Source organism: Gracilinanus agilis, chromosome 6 (genome assembly GCF_016433145.1).
Source record: "Gracilinanus agilis isolate LMUSP501 chromosome 6, AgileGrace, whole genome shotgun sequence".
Lineage (NCBI taxonomy): Eukaryota > Metazoa > Chordata > Mammalia > Didelphimorphia > Didelphidae > Gracilinanus > Gracilinanus agilis.
This window is the reverse complement of record NC_058135.1, coordinates 122,178,911-122,200,239: the sequence shown is the minus strand read 5'-3', so window position 1 is coordinate 122,200,239 and position 21,329 is coordinate 122,178,911. Positions and strand designations below refer to the sequence as shown.

Sequence of the window (21,329 nt, the reverse complement as noted above, 5' to 3'; positions counted from 1 at the left end):
CATTTGTCAAACCCCCCCATTTGGAGGGCAGAACGTCAGAAGACCCCGGAAAGCCCAGCCCGGGGCGGGGGCGGCATCTCTTCCGCGTGGAGGCGGCCTCATCCCAAGAAGGCCTTCCTCACGGAGAAGCGGCCGCCCTGCCCCAGCCTCTCTGGGGTTCCTCAGAATCACAGCGTCGGCTCTGGGAGCTCCTCAAGAATGGGGGGTGGGGAGGAAGCGGAGCCGAGCCCTCTGGGGGCCAATATGGCTCGGGAGCCCACAGTAACGGGCCAAAAGAAGCAAATCCCCAAAGCGCAGGCAGCCCGCTGGGGCGGCGGGGGCGGCTGCTTCAGGCCTGCCCCCTTCCGGAGCTCTAACCCTGGCCTGAGCGCGCCTGCCTGAACTAACATGTTGCCCCTCAGCACGAGCTTCCCAGAAACGCTTATTACTACGCCCGCTTTTACCTCTGATCGTAAGACAAGGCCATGGAGCGAATGCCAGCGTCGCAGCCGGGGTAAGCAAAGAGCTGTCGGAGGTCGCACACCTGCCACACCATGACGACTCCATTATCTCCTCCCGTGAGCAGATACTGGCCGTCTCTGCTCAGCTGGATCGCCTGAGGGGACGCGAGGACGTGGGCGTTAGAGACAGAAATAGAGGAAGCCGCGGCTCTGGCCTCCTCTTCGGTGACTCCTAAGAACAGTCCCCCGAGGGCTCATCTAATAATTGATGCCTTACTAGAGAGCCTCATTGGAGCCTGGAGGTACTTATTATTATCCTCATTTTACAGAGGAGGAAACTGAGGCAAGGGTTAACTCAGGTCACCCCGATAGTCCCGTCTGAGGCAGGTTTTGACTCCCAGGCCAGCGCTCTGCCCCGAGCCCCCAAGCTGCCTGCTACGACTCATCTGCAAAAATGTGTTCTGTTGCCAAACAGTTGTAGAATTTTATAACTTAAAGCATGTTACTTTAGAGAGAGACCGTCTTGCCCAAAGGCTCCATTTTAGTAATGAAAAAATGTATTCCTCTCATCAGAAGAGGACTCTAAGCTGACGTCCCGGAGTGTTCCGGAGAGCGGCCCCTCCCGTCCTTATGTCTGTCTGTCTGTCTAAGTTCCAAGCCCTCAGCCGAGGCCAGAGCTGGGCCCCTGGCACCGCTCCAGCCGGCCTGCGCCCTGTCATACCTTTCCTCCCCTCTTCCTCCCTCGAAGCCATCCTTAGCCTACATGGCAGACATTTTTCTTTCCTTTTCTAATGTTGCTATTTCTTTAAATAGCCTTAGATGGGCTGGCCACAGGGCATCTCCGATTGGGTGCTTGTACACCCAGAGGAGGGATGGAAAATTGCACTGGCTGTGTGGCTGTTCATTTGAGCCTCCATTAAATACATGACATAGCACAGACTTCCTTGGCACTTAAAAGAAAAAGAAAAAAAGCCGTCCAATCTGAACGTCCTAAACATCCCAAACTAGGAAATTTACTGTGGTCAGAGGAAAGAAAACCGTGAAAGAACAACCACAGTTTGCCCTTTGAAAACACAAAATGCACTACTTAGCTAGGAAAGACTAGTAAAGTTTGTTTTTTTTTTAATTGAACCATATTCTTAAAAAAAAACAAAAACATTATAAATAATAGTAAGATGGACTGCTAGATAGTGTATCCTCTACCCAGATCTCTTAAATAAAATGCAAATATTAAAATTTTTTCATTAGAAATAGCCTTTTCCTTCATCTTGCAAATGGCAATCTCCCCAGGCTCTTTGGAAATTGCAATGAGGACCGTGACAAATAATTATTTGCTACACTTATAAAATTCTGCTGATGAAAATCCATTAACCTTCTGGTTGTGGTTCACTTGAGTTTTATACTTGGGGCTTTTTACTAGAGAAATGCTATATTAAAAGATAAATTAAAACCATTAATCTTTAACCCTTTGATCTATCTAAGCATCTCAGTGATTTTGGCCAAATGGGTTTTCAAGACAATAAGTTTCTTCATGTCATTTCTGTAAGTTATATGTCTGCCATGGAGGGAAAAATGCTTTGTTGGGCTGTTTTTGTTTTGTTTTTCTTCTCCCCCAAACCCATCACAATTTCTTTGATGGGGGATCACCTCTGCTCAGGTTCTTCAAAGGGTGAGAGACCGAAGGAAGCAGCGGCACTGTGGGAGTCACGGACACTCCCCTAGACAAGCAGCTAATTGAGTGCTTGCGCCTTATTTCTTGAATGTGACCAAGGCGGAATTTTAATGGGGGCTCCCAGTGTCGTTGGGCCCACAGACAGCCCAGGCACTTTGGATAAATAGAAAGCTAGTCTGGTTGCCCAGAAGGCACTGCTGCTTCTAATGGCGAGCTGTCACCGTGATGGCTCTGGCAGTCTGCTGGGGACTTCCACATTTCAAAACATGGTCTCAGGAAAAAAATAAATAAAGAAACGAGTTCCTGTGGGTGGAATAGTGGCTGGCCTCTGTTTCGGATAAAACAACTTTACTGATCTGTGCGGGCTGCCTCCTTCAATTTCAGTTATTCATTAAGACATCTAAACACTGCCCAGTTGATGTCCTGTGATATGCTATTAACCAAAGTGACATGGAGCAATACAGCATTTAAAATAAAAACAGGTGGGAAGCCCTGATTAGGCAGGGCCCCCAGGGGGTGTTTGTTGGCCCCACTCCTAGGAGAAAGGAATTCAGGGCCCAGCTCCGGACTAATTGGCTTCCTCGGCCCCCAGGCTGGGTCCGTACATGGGAAGGGGTCTGAGAAGTCTGCTCCGGGATGCTGAGCGCTGTGTCCAAACACGCCTGCTCCTTTCCTTCCTTCCCTCATTTCCCCAGGCAGCCAACAGTGAAAGTGTCAGTCTCCAGGGCAGGTAAAGCTCATTTTAAGCACTGGGACTTTAATCACACAGTTGCCACTTGCAGGTTAGCATGATAAAGTGCAGAAGCTCTGGGAAAAAGGCCATGAATTGTTTAAGTCTGAAATCCAATGGGAAACGCCAGAGAGGGAGGGAAACGGGCTTCAGGGAGGAAGGGAGAGAGGGAAAGGTAGGTGCCCAGAGCACAACTACCATTGCCAAAGGCAACCTTCCTTGAGCCTTTGGTACTAACTGAAATGCTCCAGAAATTGTTTTAGTCGGCAAGGGATTTCGAGATATTTTACAGATTTATCAGCCTAGCTGACAACATAATCGGGACTGAAAGTGACAGATTATCGACATTATGATTGTAAAGGAAAGAAAACCCTCTGATGTGTACTTGGTTTAAATGAAGTATTATGGGAGAGGGGGAAAATAATAGAGAAGAGAGTACTTGGTATATTGTGCCTTTGGACTGGAGAAAGGTAAGAGTAAGAGAAACAAGAAATAAAAGGGAGAGGAGAAAGGAGAAGTAATAAATCACCTCTCACCCCAGGGCCATTTTCCTACCTCTCAGGCCCTCTTTCTCCAAGGCCCTGCCTTTCCTCCTGAATTTTATTACTACAACAACAACAAAGTTCCAGCAGATCTAAGATTCTGCATTCCGTGGATGGATAGCTGAATTTTTGGAAGGGCAACCAAATCAAGTTCAACCCACACTCCAAAAAGAATGCCCTCTGCGCCACTCCTGACCAATGACCATCCAGCTTCTGCTGAGGGAGAACTGCCCTCTTCTAAGGCAGCCTGCTGGACATTTGCATAGCCCTTATTGACAGAGTTTGCCCTGATGTGAAGCCTAATGTTTTCTCTCTAACTTGTACTCAGGGACCCCTCAGAAACTGGGGAGAGAGAGACATAAAAAACTAGACTTGAGGGTCAGGAAGACCTGAATTTCAATCTTTTCTCAGGTGCTTACTAGATGTGTGACCCTAGGACATCATTTAGCCTATTTCCTTATCTGTAAAATGGGAATAAAAATAGCACCTACATTCCCTGGTTGTTGAGAACAAAATGACATAATACAGATAAAATGGTGGGCAAATCCTGAAAATGGTATATTAATGTTAAGGGCTATTATTATTCATTCTCTCGTGTGACAGTCCTTTGGATACATGAGCCCACACTACTAGGTCTTCTCCAAGTTCTTCCAAGTGAGCCCCACCTGGCCTGGGTTTGAGATGCTGGTTCCTCTGCAGTTTATCAGGGTCATCCGTGTCCTGCCCAAGAAGGGACAGACTCACCTCCTTGGTGCTAGACACCTTGCTCCTAATATATATAGCACAGGATCAAATAGGTGTCTAGAGTCCGGAAGCCTCGATTGGCCTCTGACACCTCCCAGCTCTGTGACTTAACCTCTGCCTCAGTTTTATCATCTGTAACATGCAGGCTTTGGACCTGGTGGCCAGTTCAGTCCCTACCAGTTTGACATCTATGATTCTATGAATATTAACATTTTCTTGGCTGATATAATCACATCCTTAATTCCTCCAGGGGTTGCATCCCAAATGCTGTGAGAGAGCCCTTTCCAAGCTGAGGAACATTATCAGAGAGACTATATTATTTCAGCAAATAACAACTGCCCTGGGAGTGAAAATGTGAAAGCTGTTATTCCACAATGTTCCGGAAACCAATCTTCTATTTCTGGCTTCAGTACTGACTGCAGAAAACTAGAGCAAGAGGCAAACCACCCATTACCAGTTGGGATAGAATGGAAGTAGTACAGACCAATATGTGGGATCTCACCTAAAAAGCAGCTCAGAGGGGGCAGCTGGGTGGCTCTGGGATTGAAAGCCAGGCAGGGGGTCCTGGGTTCAAATGTGGCCTCAGACACTTCCTAAGCTAGGTGACAACCCCCATTGCCTAGCCCTTGTCACTCTTCTGCGTTGGTACCAATACACGGTATTGATTCTAAGATGGAAGGCCATCTCAAAGAGGGAGCCACTGCCTGGGACAAGGGAACAAGGGAGTGAGGAACAGGGCAGGGAATTGAACTGAGTCTTGAAGGAAACCAGAGAGGCAGAGCTAGAGCATTCCAGGTTTGAGGAAGAGCCAAGGCAAATGGAGAGAAGCATCCTGTGGAAGGAATAAAGGCCAGCATAGCTAGTTCATGAAGTATGTGGAAGGGGAAAAAGCATAGACCAGAAAGGGATAAAGGGACCAAGTTATGAAGAGCTTCATATGCCCAAGAGAGGACTTTATCTATTCCTAGAGCTAGAGTAGGGCTTCCTGGACTTCAGTGAATGGAGGGGAGACCTGGTCAGAAGACTCCCTTTTGCGGTGTAGTGGAGAGAGCTAAAAGGGCTCCCGCTGAAGCCCTGAGCGAGGCTCCTCCTGGGAGTGCAGGCAAGACCATGCCGTGAAGGTAGAAATAAGGAGCTCCGGCGATGGAGCCGGTCTGAAGGGCCACAGAGAACCAAGGCTTGGGTGACTGAATGCTGTTGTGAACATTCTGAATTTGAGTCAGCCAGGGGACATGTAGTTTGAGTGATGTGGGAGTGCCGCTCAAGCTTAGGGTGGATTATATGGAGAGCTCCAAACCACTGCCTGGAGAAGATAAATGAACCCAAAGGAACTGGTTAGATCTCAAGTGAGACAATGAAGAGGGAAGAGCTGAAAGGACCAAAGGAAGCCCCTTGGGAGACACACTCAAATAGATGAGACATGAAGAAAAAACAAAGCCTACTGTGGAGGAGCCAGGCAGGAAAGGGCAGTGTGTCAGAGCCCCAAAAGAAAAGAATATCAAGGAGAAAGTGAACAATGGTGTCAAATGCTACAGGGAGATCGAGAAGGAGGAGGCTTGAGAAAAGGCCTTGTTAGATGAGGCTGTAAGCCAGACTGTTTGGAATAGTGAGAAGAGAATTGGAGGCATCAAGTGTAGACAGTCACAAAAGAGGAAAGATGCTGGCAGCTGGGTGGAGGACAAAGTGGAGGGGGAAGAGATGCAAAACTCAGAGACCACGTTCTGAATCTGTTGCAGAGGTCCAAGGGTGGGACGGTGAGGATTAGTACTGCAGTGGCGGCTAAGTGGAAGGGGATAGACTTGGACCTGGTGTGCTGCTAGGAAGAAACTCTTCTGGCTCAAATTTCAAACTCATGAACTAGCTACAGCCTCCGTGTCATTCTCACTTATTCCGTGAGGCAGCCTGGCCTGTACACACTGCCCGTCTCCTGTGTCCTGGCATGCTATGGCTGGCCAACACCTGCCTCTCAACTCCCTGGCTCTTGCCGAGGCCCAGCTCGTGCCTCCTGTCCTTTCTGGAATTCTACCCCCTCCCGTTGTCAGAATCTGTCTGAAATCATTTTTGTATTTTTTAATGGACATTTCTGTGTACATGCTATTTTCCCCAAATGAATGTAAGTTCCTTGAGGGCAAAGACTGTTTAGTTTTTGTTCTGTCTCTAGAACAGTTCCTGACACGTAGCTGTAATAAATGCTTGTTGAATTGATGGGAATCTTTATTCCATTTCTTGTTCAAAGAGATAAAGCAAATGTTCAGAATCAAGATGTACCCGAGAGCCCATTTCCCATAATTTGGGTGCTTTAATCTCTACACCAAAGACAATTTTGACATTATTAAGCAACATCTAGGTAAAAGGCAGCACTAGTGCCAAACATCTCTGTTTCTAATGACTACCATCATCACCGCCTGAAGCTATGGAGATCTCCGTCTGTCTCTCTTTCCTTTCTAGCCCATTTCACTCTAGACGTGTTGTGTGTTTTGTGGTGTTCACCTAAGGATATGTGGGACGAGATGCTCAGCATGACACCAAATCACTAAGAAAATCTAGCTGCTCACACCGTGTCTACACTTACCAAGTGATCATCAGCAGAGCTGACACAGACAGGTGTGGCCTGGCCTCAGGAGTGCCGACCTGTTTCTTTAACTTGTGAACCATCCCAGAACTTTCACCTCCTCCTGGGAACACTCTCCTCTCCTTGCTTGTACGTGGCAGCTGGCTAGTAAAAATCCCTTCACGACACTCACCCTGATGTTGTCATCTGTCTCCATGGTGGCCTGAAGTTTTCCGTTCACACTGAATATACAGAAGGTGCCATTTTCGTAGTAGATGACGCAGTGACCCTCTCTTGAAGCCTGTATCAGTTTTGGTCTCAAGCAGTTTTCAGGACCCTCCAGGGTTCTTAACAAGTCTCCATTCATAGAATGTATGAGACATGGTCCTTCTGAAGAGAGAAGGAAGTAAAGAGCATGAGTGATCCCTGCCTACAGCAGAATGTTAATCTCTCTTCAAAAGAGAAGACAGGTAGTAAGGGAGACTGCCTGGAATAATTTAAAATGTGATTATAATCATTTAGAGTAGTAGTGAAAAGAATGGCAAAGAAGCACATTCCCTATAAAATTATAGCCCTGCTACTCTCGCAAACTCAAAATCATTTTCTGAAATAGCCTTTTATGTGACCCTTCAGCAAAATTAATAGTTACATTTTTCTTTTGAATGCAACTAAATTTAAACTAAGCCTGATGTGAATCCTGAGAATTATTGAGGCTGAACAATCCAAACTCTACTTTCAAAGACTATACACATTAAAAAAGTACAATCACTTTAAAGGTAACTTATTTTGGGAAAACCCTTGTTTCCGAGCCCTTTGGGGGTCTATGACCTTCATCGAGGTCCCTGCTAGACCCACTTTCTTTCCATGTTCTCTTCCCAAATTACACAATAAACCAACCGAACTCACTATCTCAGGGATCATCCATGAACGTATTGAGAAAAGCCTCTGAACATCTTTCTGTATGACCAAGGAGCGCAAGGACGGCGGCAGATTTTGGACTAGTCAGACCCAGGACGTGCTCGCCATAAGTCTCCGCCCGCCTCCGGCCCCTGCTTCTACTCGGTGGGCCGCTAATCAGGTGCCCCTCGAAGGGGCCCTCATAGCGCAGCCCTCCTCCTCGTGTCTCCTCGCAGCACAAAGCTCTCGCTGGCAGCCCCTCATTCCCTGCACCCTCGGGAGGCCTGGCGGCCAACAGAGATCCTGCCCTCAGCACTGCACGCTTCCTCCGTCCCAGATTAGCCTCGGCTGCCGCCAAGCAAGAGCCTTACTTATTCTTTCCTCTCCCCGTGGCAGCTCATGGCTGATTATGGGGAGGAAAGGGCTTGTGGAGAAGAAGTCCCACCTACGCATGTTCGTCTACGTCAGGGGCTCCCAAACTTTTTTGGCCTACCGCCCCCTTTCCAGAAAAAATATTGCTTAGCGCCCCCTGAAATTAGGAAACTATTTATTGAACTCAGAATAGAATGTCATACAAAAAAAGTGAGGCCATCACTGCCCCCCTGGATCGCTGCAGCCCCCACCAGGGGGCGGTGGCGCCCACTTTGGGAATCACTGGTGTAGACTCTTCTCTTTGAGTCAGGTCCTATATGGATAATGATTGATATGATGTAGGGCACGTCTGGAGGAGGAAATTTCTTCTATATCTCTGTCACTTAAGGCACTTGTCCCAGAGCCACACAGCCAGGTGGGATAGAAGTGGGGCCTCAATCCAGGTTTTCCTGGCTGACTCCAGATCTCCATCTACTATACCTTAGAGCAATGATGGGCAAACTTTTTAAAGAGGGGCCAAAGGAAAGGAAATGCTCATCTGTCAGTCTGTTTCTAAGGCAACTCTTTCCAAGTTTCATTGTATGGTACCCTACTCTTTGTATTCAGCAGATTAGGAATAATGTCACTGGGCTGGATAGAACATTTCAGGGGCCGCATCTGGCCCACAGCCCGAAGTTTGCCCAGCACTGCCTTAGAGGGTCCATGAGTCAAAGATCTGTGCTTGAGGAATGAGTAGAGTTAATAGTGTCAGCCACATGGCAGTTAGCTAAAAATACCTTAATAATTCATATTGATTTAATAAAATCCAGTAGCATAAGCCACAGTAACAAAAATACATTTTGGCTATGAAACAATGATGTGAAGAAGCGAAAAAGAATTCAATAAGCCTCAGTGTGTACATACTAAGTGTAGAATACAAAACTAGAAATGTAAGAAATGTTCAGGGGCAGCCAGATGGCACAGTGGGTAGAGCATCAGTCTGGAACCAGGAGACCCTGGGCTCGAATCTGGCCTCAGACACTTCCTAGCTGCGTGGCCTGGGAGAGTCAGCTAACTCTTTGTCTAGCCCCTGCCTTTCTGTCTTAAAGTTGCTGCTAAGACATAAGGTAAGGTTTTAAAAAAGAGAAGAAATGTTGGGAAGAGCCAGCCCAAGCGGAATGCCTAAATCCGGGAGGCACAAGTGACAGAAGAGGATACGGCCCTCTGCCCTGACTGGATCACCGAAGGGCCACAGGACGTAGACTTGTTCTTTAGCTGTTTCCGTCGTGGTCAGCTCTTTGGGACCCCATTTGAAGTTTTCATGGAAATGGTACTGGAGTGGTTGGTCAGTTCCTGTTTCAGCTCATTTTATAGATGAGGAAACTGAGGCCAACAGGGGTAAGAGTCTGGCCCGGAGTCACATAGCTAGTAAGTGTCTGAACTCACAAAGATGCGCCCTCCTGCCTGCAGGCCCAGTACTCTATCCATGACATCACCGCCCTTCCCTAATGGCATGTAGACAAGGGCAAAATAAAGAATTTTTGCCCCTAGAGAGAAAAGGATGCAAAGATGGTTGCCCACAGATCTGAGATTTTACTGAATCTGCTTTCATGAGAATAACATATTCTGTTCCAAAAAATTTATTTTAGTAAAAAGCATGCATGTATCATGGAAATTGTAGCTTTCCCTACCTTTTCCCTTAACTGTAGTAAAACCTGCAAGTTTTTAATTTCCTCAATCAGAAATAACTAATTTCTTAAGTTTGTTTTACAGTCTGTCTGACTCTCTTCTGATATAGACCTAGAATTCTTGTTTCCTTGGAATGATTATGGCTTAGAAAAAGGAAAAAGATTGATAGCCATAGTACTCCTGCACTTCAGGGTTATGGACCCTGGCCTCAGTTTACTCCCAAATCCCTAAATGGTTAATCAATGATTCTGAAAACTCTCTAGCAGAAAAAGCAACAAACTGGAAGTTGTAAAGTTAAGTTGTGTTTTTAGTTTTTCTATTGACTTAATGGAGATTGTTTTAGAAGCAACACTTAACATCTTTCATTGGGCTATCTGATGGTGATTGCATCGAGGTATTAAATAAACTTAAGCTTATCTTTCTACTCTAACTATCAGACTAATCCTGATTCATGGCAATTAGAACAGGCCAGTATAGTGGTAGAACCAAGCCATTGGTCATTCCCAGGGAATCTGGGGAAACACAATAAAGATAAGATGATGCCCTTTGTGTCTGCCTCAGAGAGATGGGAAAAATCCAAATGGGCATAACTAAAAATACAAAGAAATAGACATATTAGAGCAGGTAACCATTAAACTTACCTTTAGAACCACTTATTACTAGGCCAAGTTCAGCACAAACTGTAGCACAAGTGATCTCATAGTCGTGACCAGTCAAAATAACTCGGGGAGTGGTCATCTCACCTTTAGGGGGAAAGGACAAGTTGATTAAAATTCTTTTAGGCCATTTAAACAGAGGTGATTTTTTAAAAATCTATTATTCAATTCTACCTGTTTGTGTGTACCTTTAATACACAACTCGACAAAATGAAATCATGGTAGTCCATAAGGACACAATAAAATACCCTATTTTAGTTTCACCCAAACCCAAAAGCATGGTTTTAATTTGTAGACTAGTCCTTGCTTAATCTCAAATAATCTGTGCAACTAGATTCATTCTTGATTATCAAGTAATCATTGTTGAAAGCTTAAATGTACTAGCCATAAGGCAGAATTAAATACATTAAAAGCTGAACATTACCCTCCCGGAACCAACATTCTTTTTATTTTAATTTTTTTTAAGAAAAATTTTTTCCATGGTTATATGATTCATGTTCTTGCTCTCTCTCCCCTCACCCATAGCCGACACGCATTTCCATTGGTTTCTTCATGTGTCATCAATCAAGACCTGTTTTCACATTATTGATAATTGTTCCAGGGTGGCCATTAAGAGTCTACATCCTAATCATGTCCTCATCAACCCATGTGTTCAAGCAGTTGTTTTTCTTCTGTGTTTCCTCTCCTGCAGTCCTTCCTCTGAATGTGGGTAGCATTCTTTTCCATAAATCCCTCAGAATTGTCCTGGGTCATTGCATTGCTGCTAGTACAGAAGTCCATTACATTTGATTTTACCATAGAATATCAGTCTCTGTGTACAATGTTCTCCTGGTTCTGCTCCTTTCACTCTGCATCAATTCCTGGAGGTCTCTCCAGTTCACATGGAATTCCTCCAGTTCTTTATTCCTTTGAGCACAATAGTATTCCATCACCAACAGATACCACAATTTGTTCAGCCATTCCCCAATTGAAGGGCATACCCTTGTTTTCCAGTTTTTTGCCAAAGAGTGCGGCTATAAATATTTTTGTACAAGTCTTTTTCTCTATGATCTCTTTGGGGTACAAACCCAGCAATGGTATGGCTGGATCAAAGGGCAGGCAGTCTTTTAGAGCTCTTTGACCATAGTTCCAAATTGCTATCCAAAACGGTTGGATCAATTCACAACTCCACCAGCAATGCATTAATGTCCCAATTTTGCCACATCCCCTCCAACATTTATTACTCTCCCCTTGTTGTCATTTTAGCCAATCTGCTAGGTGTGAGGTGGTACCTCAAAGTTTTTTGATTTGCATTTCTCTAATTATTAGAGATTTAGAACACTTTCTCGTGTGCTTATTGATAGTTTTGATTTCTTTATCTGAAAATTGCCTAATTCATGTCCCTTGCCCATTTATCGAATGGAAAATGGCTTGATTTTTTTTGTATAATTGATTTAGCTCCTTATATATTTGAGTAATTAGACCTCTGTCAGAGTGTTTTGTTATAAAGATTTTTTCCCAGTTTGTTGTTTCCCTTCCGATTTTAGTTGCATTGTTTTTGTTTGTATAAAAAAATGTTTAATTTAATGTAATCGAAATTATTTTACATTTTGTAATTTTTTCTAACAACTCCTGCTTGGTTTTAAAATCTTTCCTTTCCCAGAGATCTGACAAGTATACTATTCTGTGTTCGCCTGATTTTCTTATAGTTTCCTTCTTTATATTCAAGTCATTAACCCACTCTGAATTTATCTTGGTGTAGGGTGTGAGATGTTGATCTAAACCAGTGATTCCCAAAGTGGATGCTACCGCCTTCTGGTGGGTGCTGCAGTGATCCAGAGAAGCAGTGATGGCCACACTTTTTTCGTATTACATTCTATTCCGAGTTCAATAAATAGTTTCATAATTTCCAGGAGGCGCTAAGTAATCTTTTTTTCTGGAAAGGGGGTGGTAGGCCAAAAAAGTTTGGGAACCACTAACCTAAACCTAATCTCTCCCATATTGTTTTTCAATTTTCCCAGCAGTTTTTGTCAAATAGTGGATTTTTGTTCTAAAAGTTGGTCTCATTGGGTTTATCATAGACTGTCTTGCTGATATCACTTACCCCAAGTCTATTCCACTGATCCTCCCTTCTGTCTCTTAGCCAGTACCATATTGTTTAATGACCACTGCTTTATAGTATAGTTTAATATTTGGTAATGCTAGGCCACCTTCCTTCACAACTTTTTTTCATTATTTCCCTTGATATTCTTGATCTTTTGTTCTTCCAAATGAACTTTGTTATAATTTTTTTCTAATTCTGTAAAAAAGTTTCTTGGTAGTTTGATAGGTATGGCACTAAACAGTAAATTAATTTGGGTAGAATGGTCATTTTTATTGTGTTAGCTCATCCTACCCACGAGCAATCAATGTTTTTCCAACTGTTTAGATTTAGTTTTAATTGTTTGGAAAGTGTTTTGTAGTTGTGTTTGTATAATTCCTGTGTTTGTTTTGGTAGATAGAGTCCTAAGTATTTTATATTGTCTAGGGTGATTTTAAATGATGTTTCTCTATCTAACTCTTGCTGCTGTGAGTGTTGGAAATATATAGAGATACTGATGATTTGTGTGCATTTATTTTGTATCCTACAACTTTGCTAAAGTTGTTGATTATTTCTATTAGTTTTTTAGTTGATTCTCTAGGATTTTTTAAGTAGATCATCATATCATCTGCAAAGAGTGATAGCTTAAGTCTCCTCATTGCCTATTTTTAATACCTTCAATTTCTTTTTCTTCTCTTAATTGCTACTGCCAGTGTTTCTAGTATGATCATAATGCAATAAAAATAGTTATTAATAAGAATACATGGAGAAGCAAGCCAAAAACGAATTGGAAATTAAATAATATCATTCTCCAAAATAAGTAAGTGAAATAACAAATCATAGAAACAATTAATAATTTCATTGAAGACAATGATAATGATGAAACTTTTTACCAAAACCTATGGGATGCAGCCAAAGCAGTTCTAAGGGGAAAATTTATATCACTGGGTGCATATATTAACAAATTAGGGAGGGCAGAGGTTAATGAATTGGGCATGCAACTTAAAAAACTAGAAAATGAATAAATTAAAAAGCCCCAGATGAAAACTAAATTAGAAATACTAAAAATCAAAGGAGAAATTAATAAAATCAAAAGTAAAAGAACTATTGAATTAATAAATAAGACTAGAAACTGGTACCAGAAACAATACAATACTGTGTATTGGTTCCAATGTAGATGAGCAGTAAGGGCTAGGCTAGGAAATGGAAATTAAGTGACTTGCCCAGGGTCACACAGCTAGGAAGTATCTGAGACCAGATTTGAACATTAGACCTTCCATCTCTAGGTCTGGTTCTCAATCTACTGTGCTACCCAGCTGCCCCTGGAACTTCTAAGTTTGTTTCCTTGCCTGCTTTTTAAAAAATCTACCCTTCTACAGAGAGTTCATGTCACTACCATGGATTGCTACAATAAAAGAAGTATGAGTTACCAATAAGATAAAACCCTAGTACATACTGGTCCAGATCCTAGAAAACCAGTAGGCTGGTAAAATGTGGATAAGTAAATATGAGGGAGAAGGCAGGTGAATCTTTCCATATCTTTTTCCAGCATAAAATATAAAATGTTAACAGTCTCAGTTAATTCTTATATCTGCCATTGATGTAGAGCCCAAACTACCAAGAGTTGTGCAAATAAACCCAAAAGATCACTCAAAAGAAGCCATCTCATCAAGATAATACAAACAAATATGGTCACATGGATTATCAATGTATCCTGAATAAAGTTGGCTGTTTTACAGCCAGGGAAAGACTGAGTGACTTTCTAGAGTTCCCTCCAATTCTATAATTCTGTATTAAAAGGTCCTCCTTTCTACCTTCATTTTTCAGGGTGAGAGGCAGAAACTGCTCTTTACAAATGATACACAACAGGACAGCATTTAAAACTCTCAGGTTCCTTGATTGATTTTGAGCATGGAGATGCCAAATGAAGCATGTCATGGGATCCAATATGGAGGCCTTCAGGAAAAGGCTGGACAGTGACTTGTAGAAAGGATGATGTGATTCTAGATGGCCCTTAAGATCCTTTCTATTGCTGAGACACTGTGCTTCTCACACTGGCCCAGAAATCTGCTTGAGTTCTAGTTGAAGTATAACATAGAAGAACAGAACTAAACTAGCATAGATTTTTTGTTTTCCCCCAGTTGCTGGTCTACAAACCAGCACCAGGGAAATATATATCTTTAAACCATTCCACAAAACTTTTACTGTTGCTAGTCTGAATCTACTTAAATCCTGTGAACCTATCATCTAAATGTTGTCTGCTTTCAATTCTGAGCAATACATTTTAGAAAGATGTTGATAAATTGGAGGGAGTAGGTTGGTAACCAGAATGGCAAAAGCCTCAAGTTCATTCCAAATGAGACTTGTTGTGGGATAAAATTATTGGTGGGAGTTGAGAAAAGTTGTGGAGATCAGTTTGTTACACCACCGACACCTATTTTTTCACAGGAGAGATTAGGATAGGAAATAGGAGGTAGGAAATAGGAGATTATAGCTCTTAATTCTTATAGTATATCTAAAATCCAAATCCCTATACTAAAATCTCTAAAAAACCTTGTATCTAACAACCTTCTTGCCTGGCAAAGCAGGCCTAACTTATCTACTCTATCTAACTAATATTAAATTCGCTATCTATCTTATCTAATTAATCATTGAACATTAAATCAATAACAATTCTTCTATTAACTGTCAGTTGTGATCTGTCTTCTACTGCCTCTTAAAGAGACAGAGTGAGATTAATAAAATTTCTTATAACAGGCTGCAGAATGTGGATGATTCCATGGCTGAGGATTTAGACATTTTATCAGTCTTCAGTATAGTTTGGGTTGGGGAACACTGATCTTGATTCCAAAGGTGGGGAGCTTGGGTACATCTATAGCTAATTTACAAATTGTGTCTATAGTTATATAAATATCCAGAATGGCATTGCCTCCACCATACTACACACTATACATTAGAGTCTGACTATAATGCATTTGGGGGACTCGGGTGGAAGAGGTGGGTATGAGCTAAAAAACTGAATTATACATGAGAGCATCATAGAATGTTTTTGGTACTTCTGACAAACTCCTTGGGTAAGAGCCAAGACAAACTCACACCATACCAAGTTCAATACTCTACAGGCTGTATGTTCTATATAACATGGCTATAGTTTAATGCTTTCTGCATCAAATAATGCTTTGCAAACCACTTTATTAATCTCCTGATATTTAGCAATAAAGTGAAGGCCAAGATAACATCCCAAGAGAAAAGAGGGAGAAGTGGAGCAAGGTGCTTGCTGAATCTCACCTAATTAAGTTTTTTGAGCCTTCTCAAACCACAAAACAATTCCTTTTCTCCTAAAACAAGAAAAATGGGCATAATCTAGAAAATACAAGCAACTACTGAAAAAAAAAAGTTGGTCCAGGTATAGTTATACATAGCGAATTCAAAACTAGGCATCTGCCTTCTCTCACCTCTCAACTTTTCTCACCTTCCAAAAAGATGAGTATAAAATAGATAGGAAATATATGTGTGTGTGTGTACACTATATATATATATATAAATTTGGGGGGGGGGGTAAAATTACCTTACATTTTAATCCTTGCCTTATGAGTTTCCTCCTATGTCCCTATTATAGGAGCTTTTCCATTCCATGGCAAAACAATATGGTTTTTGAAATTACTACCTGCTTTTATCAATTGGTAGCCTTTGATCAAGAGTAAAAATCATAAAGCCATAAGAAATATATATTTAATGTGATGATCCCTTTTTGTTTTCATAAATCATCATTTTATGGGGCTAGTTGGATAGAAAGGGAATTTTGTGCCAGGGTTCCTCAAAGCCAAAAGTTTAGGCAGAGAAAATTGATGATGAATATAAACATTCTAATTTGTGGGCTAAAAACAATAAAGGACAGAGATGGAAGTGAACCAAAAGGAAATGCTTGGCTTTATCATCTCACTTAAATATGTCGATGAATAAAATAAAAAGAATGATTTAAAAATACCCATTTCAATGTTACATTTGTAATTTTCTACTATGGTACTTCTTGAAGTAGAACTCCAAGCCATTATTTTTAGCTCCTGTATTATAATTTCATGGGTATGGAGAGCTTCTAATAACAAACCTCCTCGACCTGTGCTGACCATCACCTCCTCTGTAACTGACAGAGGTAGTTGGAGAACTGAGAAGTTAAGTGACTTGCCCAGGGGAAAACAGCCAATGGTTGTCAGAGGTGGAAATTAAAGCACTGAGGCCATCTCTCTATTCACTGGTCTCACTGGCTTTCATTTTCCTTTTTCTTTTTGAATATTACTTTTGGAGCAGCTAGGTAGTACAGTGGATAGCAAGCCAGGCTGGGGTCAAGAGGACTTGGGTTCAAATCTGGCCTCAGATACTTCTTAGCTGTGTGTCTCCAAGCAAATCATTTAGTCCCGATTGCCTAGCCTTTGCTGTTCCATCTTAGAATTGTTACTAAGACAGAAAGGTTTAAAAGGAAGAGAGATTACTTTTATTAAGTATAATTTCATGAAAAAGAAAACTCTAAAGTAACAATGTTTCTTACAATAAAACAAGACTTAAGAAATCTTCATGGATTAATGGGATTCCTAGGATGCCAGAATTATTTTACTCATAATCATGGCTGTATTTCCAACATTAGTGTGACTCTGACAAGAATACCTTATTTGGCAAATATTAGTACTGATACTCCAGAATACATTTGTTATAGCATTCTAGATTCTTGATTTTAGTATCTGAATAGAATATAAACTAGAATAGGTGCATGGTCAACATGTTGGCCTCTACAAATCAGAACCAACTACATGATGAAAGATTATCATCATGGAAATATAGGAGGGGGAGATGAATGCGAATCATCACTAGATATGCTTGAATGCTAAAACTAGTTTTGTTTTAGCAAAGCAAATGTTATGATAAAATACAGAAACAAAAATACACTTTTAAATGAAAAAAACCATTAACAAAAATGCCAAGTGGTTAAAAAAGTGCCACTTCTTTGCATATGGTCATTTATTTTAACTTTTCAGTGTGTATATATGAGAAAAAATTGTGGATGTCTTCAAATATATGTGTGCGTACAGAATAACCTTTGAAATAATAATTGAATGGCTTCTGATTCAAAGTTTAGAAAAATGCACCCCAACTAGGAAACATCAAATAGTTGAGGAAGGAAAAAGTAAACAATATGCTCTTCTTAGGCAACTAATTACACAAATGCTTCTTGGGTTTTCGATGAGATGATTTTGTTTAAATCCATTCACCTTTGGAAAATTACAACTACAGATTCAGGAAATATGTGGTATGAGTGAAAGGAGAGATGCTTCTTCAGAATTCAACTTTACTGTCTCTTTTAGTGGACAGGCATAAGAAATGTTTTTAAGGGGAAATGATTTAGTCTCTTTGCTTGGTAGAAAATGAATTTCGTATGTCTTTTCTTTGAAATCTAACAGTTTTTACCCATGTTTCCTGATCATCAAACACCAGGATAAAAATTAATTCTGGGAGAGCTCTCATTAGTTCTGATATACCATGTGTTTTCAGCATTAAAAATTCAGGTTTCTTAAGTGGACTTGTACGCTTCAGGGTACTCAAACTGTGAAACTTCACCAGACACTTTTGGAGTCAAATTGAAACTGAAATGAAATCGTGAAAGGGCAAAGGAGATAATCACAAGGCTTTAAAAAAGCAGACAGTGCATGTGGCTCCCAGAAATTTCATCCCCACCCCCAACCTAATAGCCAGATTGTTGTGTGACCCTGAAGTTCAGTACAGTCCAGGTGATAACCCCAAGAAAGGCAAAGAAGGCAAGTCATGAGTTTGTGTTAAAGTTTGAAAGTCTAGTAACATTATAACATTGTGTTGTAAAATTCCAAAAGTAAGACCTAGTAACATTATAGCAGGAACCGGTGACCATTCTAAATCTGCTTCTGTCCACTATTTATATAGATCACTGACATAGTGACATTTGGAAAATAATGATGAAATAGGATGATACCAGCCATGTTTTCCCTCTTTAAAGAAAACTGAAGACTCTTAGGATCTCTCCCTGAAGTTTCTAAATAAATACAGAAAGGGGAGGGAGTAGCACAAATCTTCTGAAAAACATCAACTGATTCTGTTGATAAGATTTTCCGGTTTTATGGGACAAAAATCTTTACCTTTGCTTTTCTGAGACAGTATGGTCTACTTAAAAGCTGATTGTAAAGCATAATAGAACTTTCTTAAGAAAGCTTTTAAAGTGATACAGCTGTTCCCCCGCCCTCCCCAAAAAAAAAAAAAAAAGCCTGGCTTTCCATACAGCAAAGGGAAAATTTTATTTTGCAACTAGTTTAAGGGAACACCACTTCAGCTCCCTCCCCCTTTTTATAGGAAAAAAAAAGCCAGGGTGGGAGACAGACTTTTAGATCGCTTTTGAAAAGCTGGAGAAATGACTTCAAAGGAGAGAAGGCCTTTGTCCCTGGAGCAGGTTTACGACTACTGATGCAAATCCCAACTAAAGGCTGAAAGGAATACTCAGTGCATCTTTATGGAGATCCTTAAAGGAAGATGATCAAGTCAAATGAGATTAAAGACAGTTCAAATCCTGCCCTGAATACCAGGACACAAGAGTTGTACAGATGTGCTTTTCTCAGCACAGGAGCTGCCTGCCTGCCACAGCCTTGCCTACTGCCAACATCCATCTCCTCAGAGACAGCCTCCAGCCCTGGCCAACAGCACCCCCCACCCGCAAAGCACCTTGGAAGCTTTGATGAGAGCCCTGCTTTTCTAAATGTTAAGTCCAAAGTTTCAACAAGAGGTGAGCAATTGTATCTTCTCATTAAAATCCTCCTCAAGCATAGTGCCACTCTCTCTTGAGGGACTCCAAGACACTTAAAAATCATAACCCTCAAAAGAGAAATAGGCAACCTCTCCAGGGCATCCACATCAATGTGTTTACGGTTGCTACTTCCTAAGGCAGCACAGGGCACTGTTCCTTACTTGGATGAAAGTATATACATATGGCTAGTCAGTTACAGTTAGAAATACATACTCATAAACATGAACCAGGGTAGCACACACACTCTTAGAGAAGATCATTACTTCTTCAAAGGGTTGAAAAACACTTTTTAGCACATGTTGGCATTTCTTTTTTGGTCAAGAGAAACAGAAGCCATAATAAATACTATTTAAAAATGAACTCAAAAGCCTTATTGTTAAAATCATGATTTCCCAAAGAGAAACCCATTCTGAAAGCAAAAATGTCCACCCACCTATTTCTATATTCTAAGTCCTACTCTGGAAATTTTGTTTCACAACTTAGCAATGAATTGATTTCCTGCTCTTTGGTCAACTGTTCTCAAAAGAAGTTTTATATTTTTGAGTTTTTTTTTTTTATTTTTGAGATAGCCTTATTTCATATGGTATCAGGATGAATTTTTAAAAAATTCCGACTATTAGTAATTTTCAAATCATACTTTCTTTAATAACTACATTATATATATATATACCTTTATGCAAAGCTATACTTTACAATTATAAATTTCAGACAGATTGCAAATTAACTATCTTAAAAAGTTATTATGTAAGTATTGTGGTAAGAATGTTTAAGAATAATTATAGGGGGCAGCTGGGTATCTCAGTGGATTGAGAAGCCAGGCCTAGAGACGGGAGGTCCTAGGTTCAAATCTAGCCTCAGACACTTCCCAGCAGTGTGACCCTGGGCAAGTCACTTGACCCCCATTGCCTACCCTTACCACTCTTCTGCCTTGGAGCCAATACAAAGTAATGACTCCAAGATGGAAGGTAAGAATTTTCAAAAAAAACCCACAATTTTAGCATTTGAAAATAGTATAATTTAATTCCTAGAATTTTAAAATAGGTAAACAAATTCTTTTTAAAAAAAACCTATCTGATCGGTATATTGCTTGCCTTCTCTGTGAGTGTGGTTGGGAGTGGGAGGGAGACAAAAGAATTTGAAACTCAAAATGTAAAAAGAAAAGAATATTAAAAACAGATAAATATAAATTAAAAGATTAAAAATTATCCAATTTGTTCAAAGCTCTTAAAACTACAATATAATTGCAAATAAAAAGAACCCAAACCCTTAACTAAACCCAGTCATTTAAAGAAATTGTTGGGGGCATATGAATAATGATCCAAAAGAATTCTATATTGTAGTGCTATCTGATAATCAATTCTTTTGATATGCCTATCAAAAGGTGTCTTTCATACTGATAACATTTTGCATACTTCCCAAAACTACATAAAACAATGAACATGAGACTTAAAAAAAAATGCATACCAACCAGCATAGCAAAACCAAAGAGGGAACTGGCTCCATCACAATAGTCAGGGCTGGGGGGAGTTTGTAGGGGAATATTTTTCAAAGCTTCCACATTGCCTTCACAAAAGTTGTCAAAATGTGAAAGGGAATTTAGATGGTTATAATTTAATTATAAAACAACAACAACAACAACAACAACAACAACAATAAAAGCTCTTAAAATTTTCTAGGAGTTACTCCTTTCGGGCCTAAGGTTTCTCCTTTTCTCATCAAGATCACATTTGCTCTCATTTTACCAAGTTGACAGAATGCACAAGGTTTAAAAGTGCTTGAGTCTTTGCTTCATCTAGGGATGGCAAACTTCTCAGAAGCAGTTGTGACAAGTTCTCATTATAAACAAAAACAACATTGCACTACAAATGCCAGGGAAGAGACAATATTTGTCTGTCTCACCTTCTGAAAGAGTCCTCTTTAGCCGCTGCCTTGCTTTTTTTCCCCATTTTGTAGCAATGGGATCTGGCTCCAAGAGGTCATAAGAAAATGTGACAGACCAGTTTTTTAAATAAGGAAATCTGCACTTGGGGGAAGCAGGCACTTCTCCAATAAGATCCCACCTAGGAGTGTGGCACATTCAAAGAATGGGGGAAATCTCATTGCAAAGAGCCCACAAAAGGGTTCTGACTATTAAAGGCATTTTTAGCTCAGGTAACATTAAGTAACAGAATTACTCAA

General features: G+C 40.9%; 1 protein-coding gene across 4 annotated transcripts in view; it reads right to left on the bottom strand.

The window, feature by feature from the left end:
* The window catches only part of LRBA (LPS responsive beige-like anchor protein), a 686,065-nt gene that overhangs the window by 1,545 nt on the left and 663,191 nt on the right, over nt 1-21,329 (bottom strand). For all 4 annotated transcript variants that reach the window (XM_044680734.1, XM_044680732.1, XM_044680733.1 and 1 more), the window contains 3 exons: nt 10,258-10,359; nt 6,873-7,069; nt 444-595 (listed from right to left, as the gene is read on the bottom strand). In XM_044680734.1, coding sequence (XP_044536669.1) covers nt 444-595; nt 6,873-7,069; nt 10,258-10,359 — 451 coding nt within the window. The remainder of the gene's footprint in view (nt 1-443; nt 596-6,872; nt 7,070-10,257; nt 10,360-21,329) is intronic.